Genomic DNA, 20,118 nt, shown 5'->3' with positions numbered 1-20,118 from the left:
ATCTTTGAGTTGCTTTAGCTCAGAGCTCAACTTGTGGTCTGAATTTTTTTTTTCAATATTTTGATAACTGCATTTCAGTACACTTGGTTTCTTTGGTAATCCTACATGTTTTATTTTATTCATTCAAAGACATTCTGAGAAGGAGACCCAGAGGCTTCACCAGACTGCCACAAGAGGTCCATGGCACAACACAAGACTTAAGAACCTCTGCTTTAGTTAAAATAATAAAATCATTCCCTGATGGCCCGACCTTAGGTGATGAGCCTCTTCTCTATTCTTGTTAGTAAACTGAGTCCCAGATGACTGTCCTACATGGTCCATCACTGGGCTCATCCTCAAATTCTTCCCAGTATGGTAAAACCTATGAGAATCCTATGATATCCTTCAAGAATCCAGGTTCTCTTCCTACACTGATAAGGCATATAAGACAGATCGAATTCATGGAACTATCAATATTTTTATTTACAATAATTCCTCTTTTGTTCCTCATGCCTCACTGTGGTATAGACAAGAGCCTGGGTTTCCCAAGGTTATGCAAGTGGAAGGCAAACTCTGGCAGGTCCTTCCAAGTTCAGAATCTGCTAGAAATGGCCTTGGCAACGCACTGTGCCTTCTTATCCAAGGACTAGCTCAGCTAACTGTGGAAAGGCTCGTCACTGAAAGGCTGGCTATTGGATGATCCATTCTTTTGCTCTGGCAGCTGATGAAGCAAATAAAAATACGAAATGGCCCTCAGTTCTGGGTATCCCCTCTTTTGTTTCCATAGCAACATAGCTATGTCTCCCATAGCATAGAATGAAAGCAGAAAAAGGGGCAGTTTTTAAACTACGTACAAATAGGAATTTAACTGTTTATAATCTGAATATGTGATCTTTGTTCAATGGTTAGATTTTCACGGTATCAGTTAATATTGTTAAGTTATATGTGGTGCGAATAAAGGAGGTAATGGGTCCATATCTAAGGCCAGTAGGACAAATGTTCCTATGTGTGATGATCCTGCCTGGATTAGATTGAGCTAGATTGGACAAATGAGCTACCGAGTGTACATTAGGCCCTGGGGAGTTAGGATGAGGGGGAGGGGTGTCCCTAGAGTCCTGAGCTATGCTTGGGTTCCTGGTTACAATCTCTCTCTCTGTAGCTAGTGTGGAGCCAGTATGAAGTGTCACTGTAAGATATGACAAAGACCCTGAAAGTGTGCTATACCTCTGTCTTTCTTCCTTTCTCCTTCCCTTTGCTTTTCTCCCTTTCTCTCTCCTTTCTCTTTTTCTTTCCCTCCACCCTTGCTCTCTTTCTCCCTCACTGTCTACCTTGTCCCCCTCCTTCTCTCTCTCTCATTGTCTTTCTCTCTCCCTTTCTCCAGTGTTACAAAAACTCCAAGGACCACCAGCCCCATCTGAAGCTGGCCCTGGGTGTCTGTAATGTCATTTATGTGCCCAGGGATGGACGTCGCAAGAAGCATGAGTTACGCTTCTCTCTGGGTGGTACAGAGGCCCTGGTTCTGGCTGTGCAGAGCAAGGAACAGGCTGAAGAGTGGCTGAAGGTAGGAACACTAGTCTTTTCTCAGGCCAAGCTGCCTCAATTCCCTAAGGTGAGTGTGGCAGGGAAGGCATGGCATATCTCAAGCATGTTTGGATTTCCCAGGTTCTGAATTGGCAATCAGACCCAGGGTAGGAATTAGCCTGATCCACAGAGCCATTATATATAACTCACCTCATTTCATGATCTTTACTGGGGGAAGAGAGAAGAATTCTCTGCGAGTGTTGGGAATCTGGGACAGTGCTGAAAGTCTGATAAAATCATAGAATATTAGAGTGTGAAGGAATCTTAGAACATAGAATGTAAGCAGAAAGTTTCTTTAGAGCATAGAATATCAAGTCTGGAGGGGGTCCTTAGAACATAGAATTTTGAAACTAGAAGGGAACTGAGAGGTTTATCTAATCAAAGCTCCTTGTTTTATAGAGAAGGCCAAGGAGGCAAATTGACTTGCCTGAGTTCCCATAACTACCTAAAGGCAGAGCCAGGACTGAAATCCCAGCATCCTGATTTCCATTCAAGTACCTTTTCACTCTACCACACTGTCAGTATCTCCCTAGCACCCCAGAAGGCAGTGCCTGTGGCTCTCCCTCCTCTTATGGTCCTATTAAAACACTGCAACTTAGAGCTACTTCTCTTTTAGGCTTTCCATGGTAATCTGCTCACTGGATATTTGGTTTCTTCTCTTTACTTTTTTTGGCCTGGGAGTAAAAGGGAGCTGAGTTGGAGGATCTATAAGGTTGCTTCCAGCTCTAATATCCTGTGATTCTAAGTCTAGAATTAATGTAGCTGGGCAAGACAACTCTTCGCCTTGGGCCTCAGTTTCCTCCTTGGTGAAATGATGGGGTTGTGTTAGATGAGTTCTGAGGGCCCTCTCAGTCCTGAAGTTCTATATTTCCATGAGACTAGCCTGGGGCACTAGGAAGACTCCCAAAGTGAGAGGCAGGTGAGACCTGGCTTCTAGTTCCTCAATTACCACTAAAACTGGCTGTGAGACCTTAGTCAACCTCTGAGCTCTAGCTTCTCCTTTGTGAAAATGAGATGATAATTCCTGCCCTGTATTGTAAAAATCAAATGAAACAAAGTGTGTAAAAGCTCTTTTAAACTGTATGTGCATATAAGGGATGATTATATTAAAGCATCTCTGTTTCACAAGGCCCCTTGCAAAGAGTACCTGTATCACTCAAACTTCTTCCAGTTGGGGCATCTTTCTCTGTCCCTTCCCTCTACATTTAATTTTCCAAAAGATAAGAATGTTTCATGCTTGTTCTGGTCCTTTCCACAGGTTATCAAAGAGGTGAGCAAATCTAGTGGTGGAGCAGATGGAACAGAGGAGCCCAAGTCCCCAGCTTTACAGTGCAAACTAGACCTAGACAAGGTAGAGTCTCTTTCTGGGTGTCCCCTAGCCCTCTAAGGAAATTCATTGCTTGAAACAAGACTGACTCCATTCATTGATTCATTTATCAAATATTTGCCAGCTGTTCCAAATGTGCACATCGCTGTTTATTCTGAAGGGGATACAAAGATATAGCATCATCAAGTTTTGAACTGAAAAAGGGCCCTAAGAAATCAACTATTCCAGTGACCTATTCTTACACATGAAAACATTAAAGGCAAAGAAAGCTAAATAATGTGTCTACACTCACAAAAGTAGTAAGGAGCAGATCCAGGGCCTTTGACTCCAGATCTCCTTCTCGTTTCACTAGGATATGCTGCCTTGATTTATTTTTGAATTTAATTTTTATTCTGAATTTAATACCATGTGTTTGTGTGCATATTTCTTTCCTCATTCGTTTGTGAGTTTCCATAGCAGATTGCCTTCGTTTCTTATGGAGCTCATAGACTAGTAGTGGTGAATAAGGCATGAATACAAATGCCTCTAATACAAGTTATAATGGTATGAGGAGCATAAGAAAGATACAACAAACCACGAGAATTCAGTGGAGGAAAAGATCAAAAGAGATTTCACAGTGGTGACGCTGGAATTGGGACTTAAAGGATGAAATGAGTTTATTTTTTCTTCTTGATAACTTTTTTTAAAACTAATTAACATTTATTTTATCTCTGTCCCACCCTAGTCTGCCCCAGGAAAGGGGGAAAAAAAAGCCTGTAACAAATATACATAGTCAAGGAAAACAAATTGGCCATTTCCAAAAAATGGGTCTCCTTCTGCTTATATAGTTTGTCCCCTTTCTGTCAGAAAGCGAGTGGGTGGCATTCTTCCTGATTAGTCCCCCCCTCACTGCACTGACAAGAGTTCATAAGACTTGATGAATTGAATTTGCTTCTGTGGAAATGAGGAGGTGGAGAGAAGGATAGAGAACGTACTGGGTAACACAATTAGGATCCAAAAGGACACGTAAAAGCAAGGAAGATGTGCTAGAGCTAAGAGATGAAATGTAATAAGGACAAAATATAAAGGCCTACATTTGAGTTCAAAAAGAAATCAGTTACATCTATAGCATGAGGCAAGTATTGCTAGATAGTTATCCAGACTCTGCTTGAGACCCACTACCTCCAAAGGAAGAAAGCAAATATACATTTATGAAACACTTCCCATGTGTCAGACCCTGTGCCAAGTGTGTGTGTTTTTTAATAACTATTACCGCATTTGATCCTCATAACAACTCTGCAATGTAGGTGTTATTATTATCTGTTTACAGTTGAGGAAACTGAGGCAAATTTAGGTAAGTAACTTGCCCAGGGTCACACAGCTGGTGTCTGAGCCCATATCTGAGCTCAGGACTCCAGGCCCAGCTATCCACCTCATCACCTAGCTGCCTCTAGGCAGCCTGTTCCTTTTTTGGACCACCCTATTAATAAGGTTTTTTGGTTTTTGTTTTTGATAAAGTCTCCATCATCCTCTATAACTTCTTCTCATTGCTCTTAATTCTTCTCTCTGGGGCCAAGCAGAAACGTATGATCTCATTTCCACGTAAATCTTCATGAACTGCTATGTTGTGTGTGTATGTATTTATGTATGTGCGTGTATATGCACGCACACACCCCCTAGTGGCTAACCTTTTGGTGATAGCATTGAGCTATTCTGCAAGGAAAAATCATTTGCCCCCTCTCTGAGTCTCAGCGTCTTCCTCCTTAAAAGAGAATTAATAGTTGCCTACCTACTTCATAGGATCATTATGAAGAAAGTACTTTGTGGACCTTTCAAGCGCTATAAAAACGCAAGTTATTATTGTTCTTTATTAGTCTTTATTAGTCGAAGGACCTGAGCTTGAATCCCGACTAGCTGGGCCACCTTAGACAAGCCACTTAATTCTCTAGGCCTCCGTTTTCTACTCTACAGGGATTAGTCTTCAGATGATAGAGACCATGGTCCATCAAAGGGTCCATACTCAAAGCCTTTCTACCTTGGTAGCTCCTAGCAGAGCTTGGGGTCTTCCAACAGGGTGTGAGAACTGACCATCATGTGACCATGACAATGAAAGCAGGACTTCAGTCTGGGGGTAGACGAGAGAATGAGCGAGTGAATATATTTGAGGAAGGTGACTCAGTTGAGGAGAGAATGGGTACCTCTGCCACGTCCTGACTGTTTTCTCTTCTTGCAGAGATTATCCCCAGACAAGCAGACATCCGACTCTGACAGCATCAGCACAGGAGAAGGCTGTTCAACCAACAGTCGCCGTGAGCCAGGGGACTCTGGTGAGAGCCTCCCTCTTCCCCTGAAGGGGTGGTAGATGCCCAGAACTTCCTCAAAGCAGCCCTATGGGAGGATGTGTGTGTGTTTGTGTATGAGTGTGGGGGGGGCCGAGAATGATTGTGCCTCTTCCCGTGTGTGTGTGTGTGTGTGTGTGTGTGTGTGTGTGTGTGTGTGTGTGTGTCTTGGGGCAGGGAGTGGTCATGCCTCTTCATGTGTGTTGTTGGAGCTGTCTATTCACAGGAAAGTTTAAGCAGCCGCACGCTGTATGCATGCCAGTGTAGCTGTTGACAGAGCAGAGTGCTCTGCATGCTCAAGGGTGCCCTAGATTAACTCTTCTCTAAGTGTCCCCTTGAAGCTAAGTGGGGGCTGTGGGACCCCAGGAGGCAGTCCCAGGAGAGGGTCTGCAGGCTCTTCCCATCAACCACCTGTGGCATGGTTGCTTGAGCAGTGATTGAGTCAAAGGACCTGAGCTTGAATCCCGACTAGCTGGGCCACCTTAGACAAGCCACTTAATTCTCTAGGCCTCCGTTTTCTACTCTACAAAATGGGGGGGGGGGGACTTTCTGGTACTTTCTCCATAAAGCCTTTCTCGTGCCCCCAAACCAGATGCAATCTTCCCTTTTAATCCCCATAGCATGCTTCTTTTCCATCTCTTATGGCCCTTACCCTGTTGAGTCCAGTACTGCAGATATCCTCGCATGTGGCTCGTCTCCCCTGTTAGACTGTGAGGGCTCCCTCGATGACTCTCACTGAACAGGAGGGATGCCGTTGATGACAGTCGTACTTTTTCTTGGCGTTGAACGAGGAGACCCCTGAAGTCCCTTGTAGCTCTGGAATTCTGTGCCTGAAATGTGTATGTGAGAAAGTCATCCAGTTGATCCTTCCACGTCCTGGAGAGCCTTCAAATTTAAGAAATATCAATTAGTTCGAATAACTTACTGTAGCAGTTTTTATTCTGCAAAGCAATCTTACTTACATTGCCTCCTATTTATTACATTTGTTACTTAAATAATCTTGTGAAACTCACAGGTTTTGTTAAACGAGGCAGTCTTATTATTATTCGCCTCAGTTTCCTAATCTGTAAAATCAAGACAATAATAGAACTACCTCCCAGAGTTGCTGTGAGGATCAAATAAAATAATAATGTAAAATGCTTAGCACAGTGCCTGGCACACAATAATAAGCACTTTCTAAATGTTAGCTGTTCTTGTTGTTATTATTGTATATGGCAGTTAGGGAACAGAATGGGGATAGAGTGCCAGACTTGAAGTCAGAAAGACCTGAATGTGAATTCTACCTGAAATACTTACTAGTTCAACCTCTCATAGCCTCAGCTTCCTCACCTATAAAATGGGGATAATCACAGTACCTACCTTATGGTGGTGTTGCAAGTATTAACTTATGTAAAGCTTATGTAAAATGCTTGGAAAACCTTGAAGTACTGCTGTGTAAATGTTGTTATTGTTATTATTATTGATATTATTATTATTATGTAAGAACACTTAAGCCAAGAGAGCTTAAGTGACATATCTAAGATTACAAGCCAGGTTAGTTATTGAATTTTAGAAGCAAAAAGGACTTCAGAAACCCTCTGTTCCAAATCTATTCCCAATTCCCGGGACCAGAAAGGATAATAAGCAGGATAAGGGTGAGGCTCTGGAATTCTGAGAACAGGCTTCTCCACCCTACTCCTCCCTCTGTTTCTGTGATAGGGAGAGGCAAGAAGAGCAGCCTGGCGGAGCTGAAGGGCTCTGTCAGCCGCGCAGCCGGCTGGAAGATCAACCGCATTATTAGCTTCTCCAAGAAGAAGTCACAGACCGAAGATGCACAGATGTCCCCAGCGGAAGAAGGGGTCCCGTGCTGTGGTTGGTATAGGAGTCTATGGCGTATTGCTACACAGTGAGCCCAGACGGTGCTGCTGACTCCTGAAGAGGAAGGGTTGTAGTGGACATTTTAATCTAACCTCCTAGAGAGGGCTTGAATTGTCTTGTCTCCTACACAGTGCAGGATATCTCAGTTCAGTTTAGGAAATATTTATTAAGGCACTATTGTATGCAAGGCAATGGGGGTGATAACAGGGCAAAAATAGGAAGCAGTGTGATACAGTGGAACAAGCAGTGAGTTTGGAGGGTCACCTGGAAGTGATTCTGCCACTTACTACCTGTGTGACTTTGGGCAAATCATTTAACATCTCTGCACCTCAGTTTCCTCACCTGTCAAAGAAGGCAGCTGGACTAGATTTAAGGGCCATTACATCTTTATCTCTGTGAAACAAACCTTGCCCTTGAGGAGTTTACATTCTACTCAGAGGATGCAACATATACACAAATAAGTATAATATAAAGAAAACTGAGAAGGAAGAAAGTGCTAATAAGTTGGGGAATCAGGGAGTTTCATGGAGGAAGGGGCTCCTGTATTGACCCATAATGGAAAACAAGGGTTCTGAAAGGTGGCTAGGAGAGACTGCATTTTAGGTTAGAAGGCAGCCTCTGAGAATGCACAGATAAGAGATGGAGAGCTAAGTTGAAGGAAGAGTTAAACATCCAGTTTAGCTAAAAAATAGAATTTGTAAAGGAGAAGAATATAAATTAAGGATGGAAAAGTAAGTAGGAATCAGACTACAAAAAAAAAAGTAATAAGACTACAGAGGGTCTTCAATATTAGGGAAAGAAATTCTAATTTTATTCTAGAGGCAGTGGGGAGCCTTTGAAGGTTCATGAGCAGAACAGTGATATGATCAGACTTGTACCTTATGAAAATTATTTTGGAAGCCCTAGAGGATGGATTGGAAAAGGGAGAGACTAGAAAAAGACAGACCAATTAAGAGGCCGTTAGTCTGTTCAGCAGTGATGAAGACCTGAGAGCAAGGGTGGGGTGATGGCCAGCCACATGAGTAGAGAGTAGACAGGTGTAAGAGAAGTTATGGAGGCCAAGACTTAGCAACTGACTGAATACATTAGGGTAAAGAAGAGAAAAGAATTAAGGAAGAACTCAGTGTTGTGTCTGATGTCCTATCCATGCCTTAGTACTAAGTACGTGTCTAAATTCCCAGTCTTTTTGGCTCCAGGTATGGTGTCTGAGGCCCTGGGGTGGCCAGCATTGCATCATTCATTTCACTCCCCCTTGGGTGACCTTCCCCTCTTTCAGGGAACTTCCCTGAGTTTGCTCTACTCTAGAAGGAAGTTGTGTGGTCCATACTATTTGGCCTATCCCTTCTCAACAGGAGACAGCATAACAGTTGAGCTAAGGGGCTTCTAGATTTGATGACATTCCATGTTCTATGATCCCTTCCAACTCTAACATTCCATGTTCTTTAAGTTCAAAGAAAGAAGAAGAGCTCTTGGTTATTTCTGTTACATAGATTTTTCCAAATTTTGCTTGCTTTACTCAGTAGCTAGGCACAAAGTCTTTCCACCCTTCTCTGAATTCTTTGTTTTCATCATTTCTTACCACATTACATTAATGCACCACAACTTGTTTAGCCGTTCCTCAATCAGTGTGCATCTGTGTTGGTTCTAGTTCTTTGCCATCCTGGTTATTCTCAGTTTCAAAAAAAACATCCACACATGGATGTGATGCCCCAGTCCTACTGCCCCCCAAACTCTTCTTCATTTCTTTCACCAGTGGTGGGCATGGTGTCTGGTGATAGAAGCAGAGAGAGGGTCATGGAGCAGTCGTCCTGTGTCATCACAGGAGCTCATGCAGCTCCTCCTTGTTCTCGACCAGCTGGGATGACTTGGAGGCTTTCCTCGCCCTGAGATTCTAGGATGCTGTGGTCCTATGACTGACCTGTAAATCCTCAAGAACTCACAAAGTTTCTCGTCTCCCATCCGTGCAGGCTACTTGAATGTCTTGGGGAACAGGTGCTGGAGGGAACGTTGGTGTCGCCTCAAGGGCAACATGTTATATTTCCACAAGGATCACATGGACCTTCGCACCCACGTGAATGCCATCGTCCTTCAGGGCTGTGAGATTGTGCCAGGCTTTGGCCCCAAGCACCCATTTGCTTTCCGGATTCTCCGTGGCCGACAGGAGGTCTCTATTTTGGAGGTAACAGTAAAATCCCTGAAATGTTCTATGTGTACTAGAGACTTGGAAAGAGCCATGCTTTTAAGGTTTTTTAGGTTTTAAGAGATAAATATGAGTTATTATATATTATGGACCATATAATCCATTAATAAGTCTTTTCCCTTCTTTCTGCCTCTATTTCTCTTTAATTTGAGGATGCTTTTTTTGGGAAATTTCTTTTTTTGGATGAGGCAATCGGGGTTAAGTGACTTGCCCAAGGTCACACAGCTAGTAAGTATCAAATATCTGAGGTCAGATTGGAACTCAGGTCTTCCTGACTCCAAGGCCAGAGCTTAATCCATTGCGCCACCTAGTTACCTCTTGAAGACGCTTTCTCCTCCTTCATAATGAGCTAAGACATGGTGAGGTGAGTGTCCTGAGTGCCCCCAGGTACCTGTAGAATTCCTGACTCAAGCTATCAGAGTTGAGAAAAACCAGCTGTAAATATAAAATTTAGAAAGTCAGAATGCAAAGAGACTTTAGAATGTTAGGACTTTAGACTTCAGTATTTAGAACATCATAATATAGCATGCCAAATCTAGGAGGGACCATAGAACTCCCCCTAAAAGGGCTGGAAAGGACCTTAGGATGTAGAATGCCAAACTAGAATTCCTGGCAGAAAATCCTGCCTAGAGAAAGGGTATGGCTGCCCAGATTCATTCATCTATCACTTGAATGAGCCTCTCTGTCCTTGTGGAGTACTCTAAGCAAGGAGAGGTCTTTAGGTGGTCTGGGGCCTAGAGAAGTGAAGGAAACAAACGTTGATTAAGTGCCTACTACGTACCAGGTACCATACTAGGTGCTTTATACATGATGTCTCATTTGATCCTCATAACACCTCTATGAGGTAGGTCCTATTATTATCCTCATTTTACAGTTTAGGAAACTGAGGTAAGCAGCGATTAAATGACTATCTAGAGTCACACAGCTAGTAAGTATCTAAGGCCATATTTGAACTCAGGTTTTCCTGACCCCACACCCAGTATTCTCTCCACTGTACCACCTACCTCCCTAGAGATGCTGCTGCCAAGCCTACGATTTAGGGTGGCAGCTGTCGATGTCCTTGAAAGGCAATGAGGTATGGTGGACTGGGGGCTGGCATTGAAATCATGATAATTTGAGTTCAAAGCCTGCAGTACAAACTCATTAACTATGTGACCATGGGCAGGTCACTTAATCTATATATAGTTAATGTAACATATACGCTTAAATCTATGTAAAATCAATTTCTTCGTCTTTAGAATGGGGACATTAATAACACCTATCTCATAGAATTGTCAGGATCAAATGAGGTCATTTATGTCAAGTGCTTTGCAAACCTTAACTATATAAACATAAGCTAGTATTATTGTTGGTGGGTCAGTCATTCAGACAGTCATTTGAGCACAACATTTATTATATGCATGTTGTATACAGAACACTATGATAGGCACTAGAGGAAATACAATTTTTTTTAGGACACCCTATACCCTCAGTGAACTTACACTCTATTAAGGGAATATGACATAGTTATAGCATAGTACTACAGTGATGGGTAAACTGGAGAATCATAAAACAGTGCTACATAAAATGTGACAGGTCATTATCAATTTGAGGGAACAGAGAAAGCTTCTTCTAGGAAGGAGCATGTGACTTGTGCTGTAAGGAGAAAGTCAAAGTTCACCAGATAAAGAAGGAAGGAAGGAGCAGCCTGAATGAAGATACAGAAGTTTAAGGGTGCAGGGAGGTTGGGGGGATGTTCAGAGACCAGAGAATTATCCACTGTGGCTGAAAGATAGAGTATGTAGAGGAAAACAATAGCATATAAAGCTGGAAAGGGAGGGTGACTCCAAGTTGTAGAGGGCTTTGTATATTAAGCAAAGGAATCTGAACATTACTCAGGAAGCAGTATGGGGCTAATGATTTTCAGGTGGAGGACTGACACAGGTAGAAAGATTACTCAGTAGTACAAAAGATGGGTGGTGGAGGAGAAATAGAGAAGGGTTGGAAGGTCTATAACAAGGCTATTGGAGGAAAGAAGAAGACAGAAAATGCAAGGGACAGGGTTATTGTGGGCCTAGCACATTTCTGAGCTCTCCTAGATATTCACCATGGCCTGTCTCATCATGTCTCTTACCCAGGCAAGCTGTTCTGAAGACATGGGCCGCTGGTTGGGGCTGCTGCTGGCTGAGACAGGCTCTAGAGTACCTCCTGAGGCCCTGCACTATGACTACGTGGATGTGGAGACGATAGCCAGCATTGTCAGTGCTGGGCGACACTCCTTTTTGTAAGAGCCTTACATCTAGTGGTCAGGGCCAGAGGGTATTAGATCAGACTCCTCCAGCCTTGTTATCAAGGGAAAATGGCCATACTGGGGATGGGGTGGGGAGGGGAGAAAGACTTAGCAAAGGAGAGCAAGAAAAGCTATAGGGAAATCTATGGATGGAGGTGAAAGAATGTAGGGGGAGAGGGATCATGAATGGACAGATAGGAAAATGGGCAAAGGAACAGACAGCTAGATGGCTGAATAGATGGTTAGATAGGTGGCAGATGGACAGATGAATATACAACTGGATAGGTGGACTGATGGATTAATAATAGACAGACTTTGAGGAAAAAGTATTAGTATTTTTAATAGTTCTGAAGAACTTAGGAGCTTAAAATTAGAAATTTTCTCCTCTCCTTCCTTCCCTTTGTTCTCTGCTATCCAGATTTGCAAGTTCCTGTCATGGCCGGTGGCCTGAGCCTCGGGTCTATGACGAGGTCCCCTGTGAGAAGATGCAGGTATGAGCATGTGAATCTTGCCCAGCAGAGTGGTCGAGTCTCTTGCCCTTCTTCTTATGCTGTAGCCTTTTTTCCTCCCTTTCCCTTTCACCACAGTATTATCCCGGTACTGCCAGGAGTCCGGAAGTTTAGCTTCTTTAAACATGGAGATGGTTGGGGGGCATGGTGGCTAGAGTGCCAGACCTGGAGCCAAGAAGTTGTTATTGTTGAGTCATTTTCAGGCATGTCCAACTCTCCGTGACCCCATTTGGGGTTTTCTTGGCAGGGATACTGGAGTGCTTTGCCACTTCCTTCTCCAGCTCATTTTATGCATGAGGAATTGAGGCTAACAGGGTTAAGTGACTTACCCAAGGTCAAACAGCTAGTCAATGTCTGAGGCTGGATTTGAACTCATGAGTCAGGGAGATATGAGTTCAAATCTGCCCTGAAACATTGACTAGCTGTGTGCCCTGGTAAAGTCATATAATCTCTTTTTGCCTCAGTTTTCTCAACTATGAAATGGGGCAATTAGTACCTATCTCTCAAGTTGTTGTGAGGATCAAATGAAACAGGGTTTGTATGCAGTGCTTAGCACAGTGCCTAATACATAGTAGGTGCTATATACATGCTTATTCCCTTTTTCCTTCCCTTCCCCATCCCAACTCCTGGCTTTGCTTTCAGGGACACGGTGCCTCCCAATGTCTGTCTAAGTCTAGGCTGCTCCACACATTTAATAAACCTGAACCTACAGCAATGAGGCTTTTTTCAGCTTTTGTCATGGCAGTCGTGAAGTCACAGACCCTGTGAGCTAAAGCCTGGTGGGTCTTTCTTGGATCCTAAATATTCTCCTTTTGCCCTTCTCTTTAGGGTGATGAGCCCAAGCATTCATCTGGGGCCCAAGTGAAGCGACATGCCTCTTCCTGCAGTGAAAAGTCACTCCGTGTAGACCCACAAGTCAAAATTAAGCGCCATGCTTCTAGTAGGTTTTGTCTAGGGACTTCTTCCCCAAGTAAGATGAGAGATGGGGAGGATTTCTAAGGGCCCTTCCAGCTCTGAAGTTTTATGTTCTGACATTATATGTTCTAATGTACCTTTTAGGGCTAACATTTTATATTTTGTCCAGTAGTTTAGATTCTAATATTTTATGTTCCAAGGTTTCTTCTGACTCTAATATTTTACATTCTTTGTTTAATATTCCAGATTCTTTGTTCTAAAAACTGTTTGGGCTCTGAATATCGGTGATTTTATTCAGTGGTTTTCTTTCTGCTTAGACAGACACTCCTACTGTCCTGAAAGTCTTAGTGCAGTTTTAAGCTATTATGTATTCATTTCCCACACCTCTGTTGTATATACACCTATTTTCATAAGTTCAACGGGTATTTTGTGAATCCATACTCCTAAAAATACAGCACATGGGCCCCTCCTGGTAAACTTGCCTTTTGTAGCCCACCGTGGGCAGTTATCCCCAAACTGAAGCGTTTCCTGAGAAGGTACAGTAAGAATAAAAGCTCTCAAACATTCTCCCCACAAGCCTGGGGCTCCCTCTCCCACAAATACTCCCACCATCAGAGGGATGAGTAGACACAGACTTAAGTACCCTGGAAAGGACGCCCACACATAGCTAAGACATCTCTCGCCTCCAGTACCACGAGGGCTCCAGCGTCCCTTCCATTTGTGAGGTGTCTTCATGTTGCTTCCACTCAGGGGCAATCTTTCTACTGGGTGGCTCACTAAGCCGGGATCCTTGAGCCTGCCCCTCTCTGCAGCCCGACTCCCAGATACCAGACTTGTGTTCTTCTCCCATGATTGCCTCTTTTCTCTGATATCAGAGGTCATGCCTTCTTCCTCCCCTGACCCTCTATGCTCTTGTCTTCCTATTTAGCTAGCAGATCTGCAGCAAGATGCCATAGCCGGTGAGGAAGGAAAAGGAGAAACAGCCTCATACCTTGTTCCCCTCTTGTAGAGACTCAGAGATCACCACTAAGCCACTCCTGGCGTCAAATGTACCCAAGGCTGGAAGACTTAGGTCTTTAAAAGTTTTTAGGGTTGTGGCCAATCTTCCACTAGTCAATGGCCAGCTAAATGCCCTTACAATTCTATCAAAAGGGGCTCCTTCACATTTTATAATGACATAACAGAACATAGATACATCTTTTCACTTTGTTAACATATTAATACCTCATTTCCTGTTATCTGCCCCTTAATGCCTGTGATTACATCAACTGAGCTAGGCAACAGGAACCAACTCCTACTATATATGTATGTGTGTGTGTGTGTGTGTGTGTGTGTGTGTGTGTGTGTGTGTGTGTGTACAGTGTCCCAAAAGTCTTAGTGCAATTTCAAGCTCTTAAAACAGTACTATAGATTGATACTGTATATAATACATATATATATGTGTATTTACATAATATACCTACATACATATTATACATAGTTATGCTTGGGTGAGATTGTGTAACTCTCCAGAGGCAGAAATTGTGTCTCCCCATCCAGAATTCTGTCTTTGTGATGATGCTGTTGGGGGGCCACCTATCTGACGACCCTTTTCCTCTGTTCCACCTTTATAGGTGCCAATCAATATAGGTACGGGAAGAACCGGGCAGAGGAAGATGCCCGGAGGTACCTGGTAGAGAAGGAGAAGCTGGAGAGCGAGAAGGGTTTGATCCGGAATGAGCTAATGACCTTACGAAAAGAGAAGAGGGCGCTAAAGGAGGCCTTGAAGAACAGTGCAGGTACTAGTGTTCTTCATCCCAGTTATAAGACACCCTTAGAACAACATGGTCTTTAGGAAAGTCTGGGAAAGACCCAGGAAGTTCACTGCAATCCGGAAATGGTCAGCTGAGGGGGTGGAAGGGTGTGTACAACCACACAGAGAGACCAGATCTTCCTTCCTACGGTCCTGTTAGCTAAAATGCATTCTTTTAGTCATGACTGTGTCATCCAGCAGTAGTGAATTTTTCTTCCCCTTTAATGGCTTTCAAAGAATATTTTTAATACTTTTTTTTCTGGTAAATTCACCTCAAAGATAATATATTATTAGCTCACATTGTACAGTGCTTTGTAATTTAAACCCCCATGAGGTAGCTTGTTCAAATATTATTGTCCCTATGCTTTGTTAATAACAATAACAGTGATTATCTGGAGAGATAAATGGAATAGTGAATAGATGACTAGTACTGGACCCAGGAAGACCTGGCTTCAAGTTCTGACTCTGAACCTCACTAGCAGCAAGAACCCAGCAAATTGCCTAATTTCTCAGTGCTCTGGGGCACTTCCCTAAAACTACAAATTACAAGCAGTTCACCAGCTGGAATTGGTGGAGAGAGTTCTCCACACTGATGAGATCACAGGACCAGATTAAAAAATGCATACTAGGCAGTTGAGAGGCATTTATTAAATACCTGCTGTATGCCAGGCACCCTGCTAGGCCCTGAGGATACAGAGGCAAAAATGAGATAGTGTTGTCCTCTAAGAGTTTATATATTCTTTTCAAATTAAGTTTTTTTCAAATGATCTGGGTTCTCTCCTTCCTCCTTCCCCCTCATTGAAAAAGCAAAAAAATTGAAATGGACTGTTACAAACATGTATTGTCAAGCAAAACAGACAAGGAACTTATATTTTATAGGGGGAAACAACATGTAAATATAAAAGTCTATGCCCTAGGTGGCATAGTGGATAGTACACTGGCCCTGAAGTCAGGAGGACCTGAGTTCAAATCCGGCCTCAGACCAAACACTTGACTCTTACTAGCTGTGTGACCCTGGGCAAGTCACTTAACCCCAATTGCCTAAAAAGCAAAAAAAAAATAGATTTAAAAAAAAGTCTATGCCAAATAAATACAAGGTAATTTAGGAGAGAAACCCTAGCAGCACCTGGAAGGTCAGGAAAGGCCTCACGTAGGAGGCAGTACTTATACTGAGGTTTGGGAGAGATTAGGGGATTCTAAGACACAGAGGTGAGGAAAAGAGCATTCCAGGCACGGAGAATTTGGGAAGGGAGAGGAGGGGCCCTGAAGGGAGACAGCCAGTGTTCTGGGCATGGAGCTGGGGGATGGAGTGGCATATGTGAGGAACAGAGAGACAGCCAGATTAGGTAGACTGAAGAGCATGTTAAGGGGAGCAATGTATAATAAGGTTCAAACAATAGGCTGGAGATAGTTTGCAACAGGTTTTAAATGCCAAACAGAGGCATTTGTATTTAATTCTGGAAGTAATAAGAAGCTGCTTGAGTTTATTGAGTGGGAGAGAGCATGGACAGACCTATGTCACTTTGGCAGCTGTAGGGAGAGTGGATTGGGAAGGAGAGACACTTGAGGGAGAGAACCCAGTAGAAGGCCATTGCAATAGTGAGAGGTGATGAGAGTCTGAGCTGAGATAGTAGTTTTGAGAGTAGAAAGAAGGGGGCAAGTATTAGAGATGTTGTGGAGGTAGAAACAACTAACTCTGGTAAGTGACTGAATATGTGAGGTGAGGTGAGGTGGGAGAGGAATGCAGAAAAGAGATGGGGTTGAATACTTGGATCTGGGATTCACCTGCATGGAGATGATAATTAAACCCACAGGAGTTGATGAGATCAATGAGGGAGTATAGAAGGAGGAGAGGAGGGCCCAGAACAGAGACTTGGGGAGCACCCAAAATTAGGTGGTACAGGATATGTCTGATGAGCCAAGACAGGATGTGGGAAAAGAGTGGTTAGAGAGGCAGGAGGAATCCCTGGAGAAAGTAGTGTTACAAACACTCAAAGGAGATAACCTCTAGGAGGAGACAGTGGTCACCAGTGTGAAATTCAGCAGATGTGGTGAGAAGGATGAGAATTGAGAAAAGATCAGCAGATTGCCGTAACTTAGCAATTATGAGATCGTTGATAATGATGGATAAAGCCGTTTCAAATTGAGTAAAAAGAGGCAGTATACTTAGCTTTTTTTTTCTAGGAGTTCAGCTGAGAAAGAGATAAAATGCAATAGCTTGAAGGACTGCCAGGGTCTAGTGAAGATTTTGTTTTTTAAAGAATAGAGGAAACCTGGGCATGTTTGTAGGTAGCAGAGAATGAGCCAGTAGGGGACAAAAAAAGGGGGGAAATCAGCCGCAGGAAATTAAAGGAGATGGGATCAGAGGTATGAGTTGAAGGGTCTGCCTTGGTGAGAAGTGCCATCTCTTTACAAGAGACTGAAGTAAAGGAGGAGAAAATGAGAAGTGATTTTAGGAAGTTTCGAGATGTAGCATAAGGGAGAAGAGAGAGCTCAGGGTGAGACATCTTGGTGGAGTATGAGTCCACCACATCTTTTGAAACTGTAGGAAGAGCGAGTGCTGTGGGAGGCTTGAGAAGAGAAGAGAAAGTTTAGAACAGCTGCTATGAGGAGCCAGAATCAATTGAGGGGGAGTAACAGGATTGCTTTACTGAGTTGAGGGCCCAATTGAAATTAGATGATGTATTCGTAGTGAACTCATCAGCACGTTTTTGTGAGCTCCTCTAGCACTGTTGAGCAAAAGGTGAGTAGGAGCAGAAGAAACAGATTATACGAGTAATCAAAGGTTAGGATTTGGCAAGGCATAAATGACTATAACATTGAACAAGTGAATTATAGGATTAGGATTGGAAAGGCAAGAAAGTTAAGGCAGAGCCTTAGGGAAATGGCTGTGAGAATATTTGAGGGATGAAGGGTAACAGATGTAGCATTTTCAGGTTTTCATAGTACTTTATGGACATTACACATGTCATCTTAACAACAATCCCATGAGGTGGTTACTGTTCCTAGATTTTACAGATGAGGAAACTGAGGCTTAGAGAGAAGGGACTTGCTCAAGGTCACGTAGATATTAAGTGCTAGGGCCAGGGCTTACTGATTCAAAGTTCATAGCTTAGGAGAAAATGTTCTAGTTAAGTATCTCCACTCTAACTTTGTCCAGAAAACCTCTTCTTGTATCTAGATGTGCCTGGGTTCTCTAAAAGTCAGCCTGATAACTTCTGGGGCTCAGGATATCTCTGTTCCACCAGTGTTTGAGCCAATCCAAACAACTGAAGGTGGCTCCCTTCCACTACTGGAAACTGTCAGAAATGTAGCTCTTACACCTTCTCCACCCTCTGCCAGAGCTCCCCAGATTCCTACTTGGGACCTAGCAGCCAAAACCCAATTAGATCTCTAGTCTTGGCCTCAGTGAGATATCCTGGGCTCCTCTTTTTTTATAGTTTTATTTATTTATTTTTAGTTTTCCAACATTCACTTCCATAAGCTTTTGAGTTCCAAATTTTCCTCCCCTCACCCCACCCCAAGATGACATGCAATCTGTTATAAGCTTGACATATACCTTCATATTAAACATATTTTCACATTAGTCGTGTTGTAAAGAAAAATTAGAACTAATGGGAGGAATCATGAGAAAGAAGAAACAAACAAAAAAGAGCAAATAGTATGCTTTGATTTGCATTCAGACTCCATAGTTCTTTTTCTGGATGTGGATAGCATTTCCCATCATGAGTCTTTTAGAGTTATCTTAGATGCTTGCATGGCTAGGAGGTAAGTCTATCAAAGTTAGTCATGGCACGATGTTGCTGTTACTACGTACAATGTTCTTCTGGGTCTGCTCACTTCACTCAGCATCAGACCATACATGTCTTTCCAGGTTTTTCTAAAGTCTGCCTACTCATCATTTCTTATGGAAAAATAGTATTCCATTATATTCATATACCACAACTTGCTCAGCCATTCCCCAATTGATGGCATCTTCTCAATTTCCAATTCTTTGCCACCACAGAAAGAGCTGCTATGAATACTTTTGTACCTGTGGGTCCTTTTCCCATTTGTATGGTCTCTTTGGGATACAGCCCTAGAGGTGGTATTGCTGGGTCAAAGGGTAATGCATAGTTTTATAACCTTTTGGGCATAGTTCCAAACTGCTCTCCAGAATGGTTGGATCAGTTTACAATGGCTTCTCACTTTTGCGTATTGCTTTTACTTTATATTTTCAAACAGTGCTCCCCTGCTGCTTGTGCTTCCAATATCTCTATCAACTATCCAACACATGTTTTCTGTATATGCATGAGATAGAAAAAACAGAAGTTCTTTTTTCAACTGGTTAAACTTTATAATTATAAATTGTAGAGTAGGAGGTACCTTAGTGATGAGCTAATCTGACCCCTTCATTTTTCAGGTGAGTAAACTGATGCCCCAAGCTACTAAGTGACTTGCTCAAGGCTACATAGGGATTCATCAGAGAATAAAACACAGGACCTCTGACTTAAAATTTATTGCACACTCCACTTCTTCAAATCTAAGGGATTAGACTTATTATGTGTAGCTGTGGAAAATAGAAGCAGAATCAATGGGTGATGATTTTAAGGAGGCAGATTCTGGGTATCACATTTTAGGAAGGACATTGATAAGCTGAAAGGTATATAGGGAAGAATAACCAGGATGGTAAGGGAATCTTATGAAATTCAGCTGAAAGAACTAGGGATGTTTAGCTTTATTAAATGAAGATGGGTTGGGATGAACATAGTTATCTTCTAGATCTGAATCTGAATGATTGCTGGGGGAAGGATTATAGATTTTTCTAAAACTTGGATCAAAGTTGAATTTGTTTGTTTGGGTGGGAGTGGGGAGTGGGGGGATTGGATGGGTATATGAAATGGCAGTATGTGAAGTTGAAAGGATTTCAGCTCAGTGTAAAGAAAATATTCCTAACAACTGGGGCCAGCCATCCCACATGGTCCAGATTGCTTCAAAAGGTAATAATTTCCCCATCATTGGAAGTCTTCAAGTGGAAGCTATATAATGTCCTATCAGGGATAATAATACTAATTCACATTTTAAGGTTCACAAAGCTTTTTCCTCCCTACAACTCTGATGTAGACAACACACATATCTCCCATTTACATTTGAAGAAACCAAGATTTAAAGAGATAAAGAGACTTACCCAAAATCATAACTAGTAAATAGCAGATTCAGGATTTGAACCCAGGTCTCACTCTGTCTGTCTGTCTGTCTGTCTGTCTCTCTCTCTCTCTCTCTTTTTGCTATTTGGGAGGCAATCGGGTTAAGTGACTCGCCCCAGTGTCACACAGCTGGTAAGTGTCAAGTGTCTGAGGCCAGATTTGAACTCAGGTCCTCCTGACTCCAA

At 42.7% G+C, this 20,118-nt stretch overlaps 1 protein-coding gene across 1 annotated transcript in view; it reads left to right on the top strand.

Annotated features, from left to right (window-relative positions):
- The window catches only part of AFAP1L1 (actin filament associated protein 1 like 1), an 82,637-nt gene that overhangs the window by 50,206 nt on the left and 12,313 nt on the right, over positions 1–20,118 (top strand). Inside the window, 9 exon segments of the mRNA XM_020969155.2 lie at positions 1,361–1,540; positions 2,819–2,911; positions 5,100–5,193; positions 6,904–7,056; positions 9,030–9,241; positions 11,380–11,525; positions 11,950–12,022; positions 12,869–12,980; positions 14,569–14,733. Coding sequence (XP_020824814.1) covers positions 1,361–1,540; positions 2,819–2,911; positions 5,100–5,193; positions 6,904–7,056; positions 9,030–9,241; positions 11,380–11,525; positions 11,950–12,022; positions 12,869–12,980; positions 14,569–14,733 — 1,228 coding nt within the window.

This window comes from Phascolarctos cinereus, unplaced genomic scaffold (assembly GCF_003287225.1).
Source record: "Phascolarctos cinereus isolate Bilbo 61053 unplaced genomic scaffold, phaCin_HiC Scaffold_2;HRSCAF=192, whole genome shotgun sequence".
Taxonomy (NCBI): Eukaryota; Metazoa; Chordata; class Mammalia; order Diprotodontia; family Phascolarctidae; genus Phascolarctos; species Phascolarctos cinereus.
This window is presented reverse-complemented; position numbering and strand designations above follow the sequence as displayed.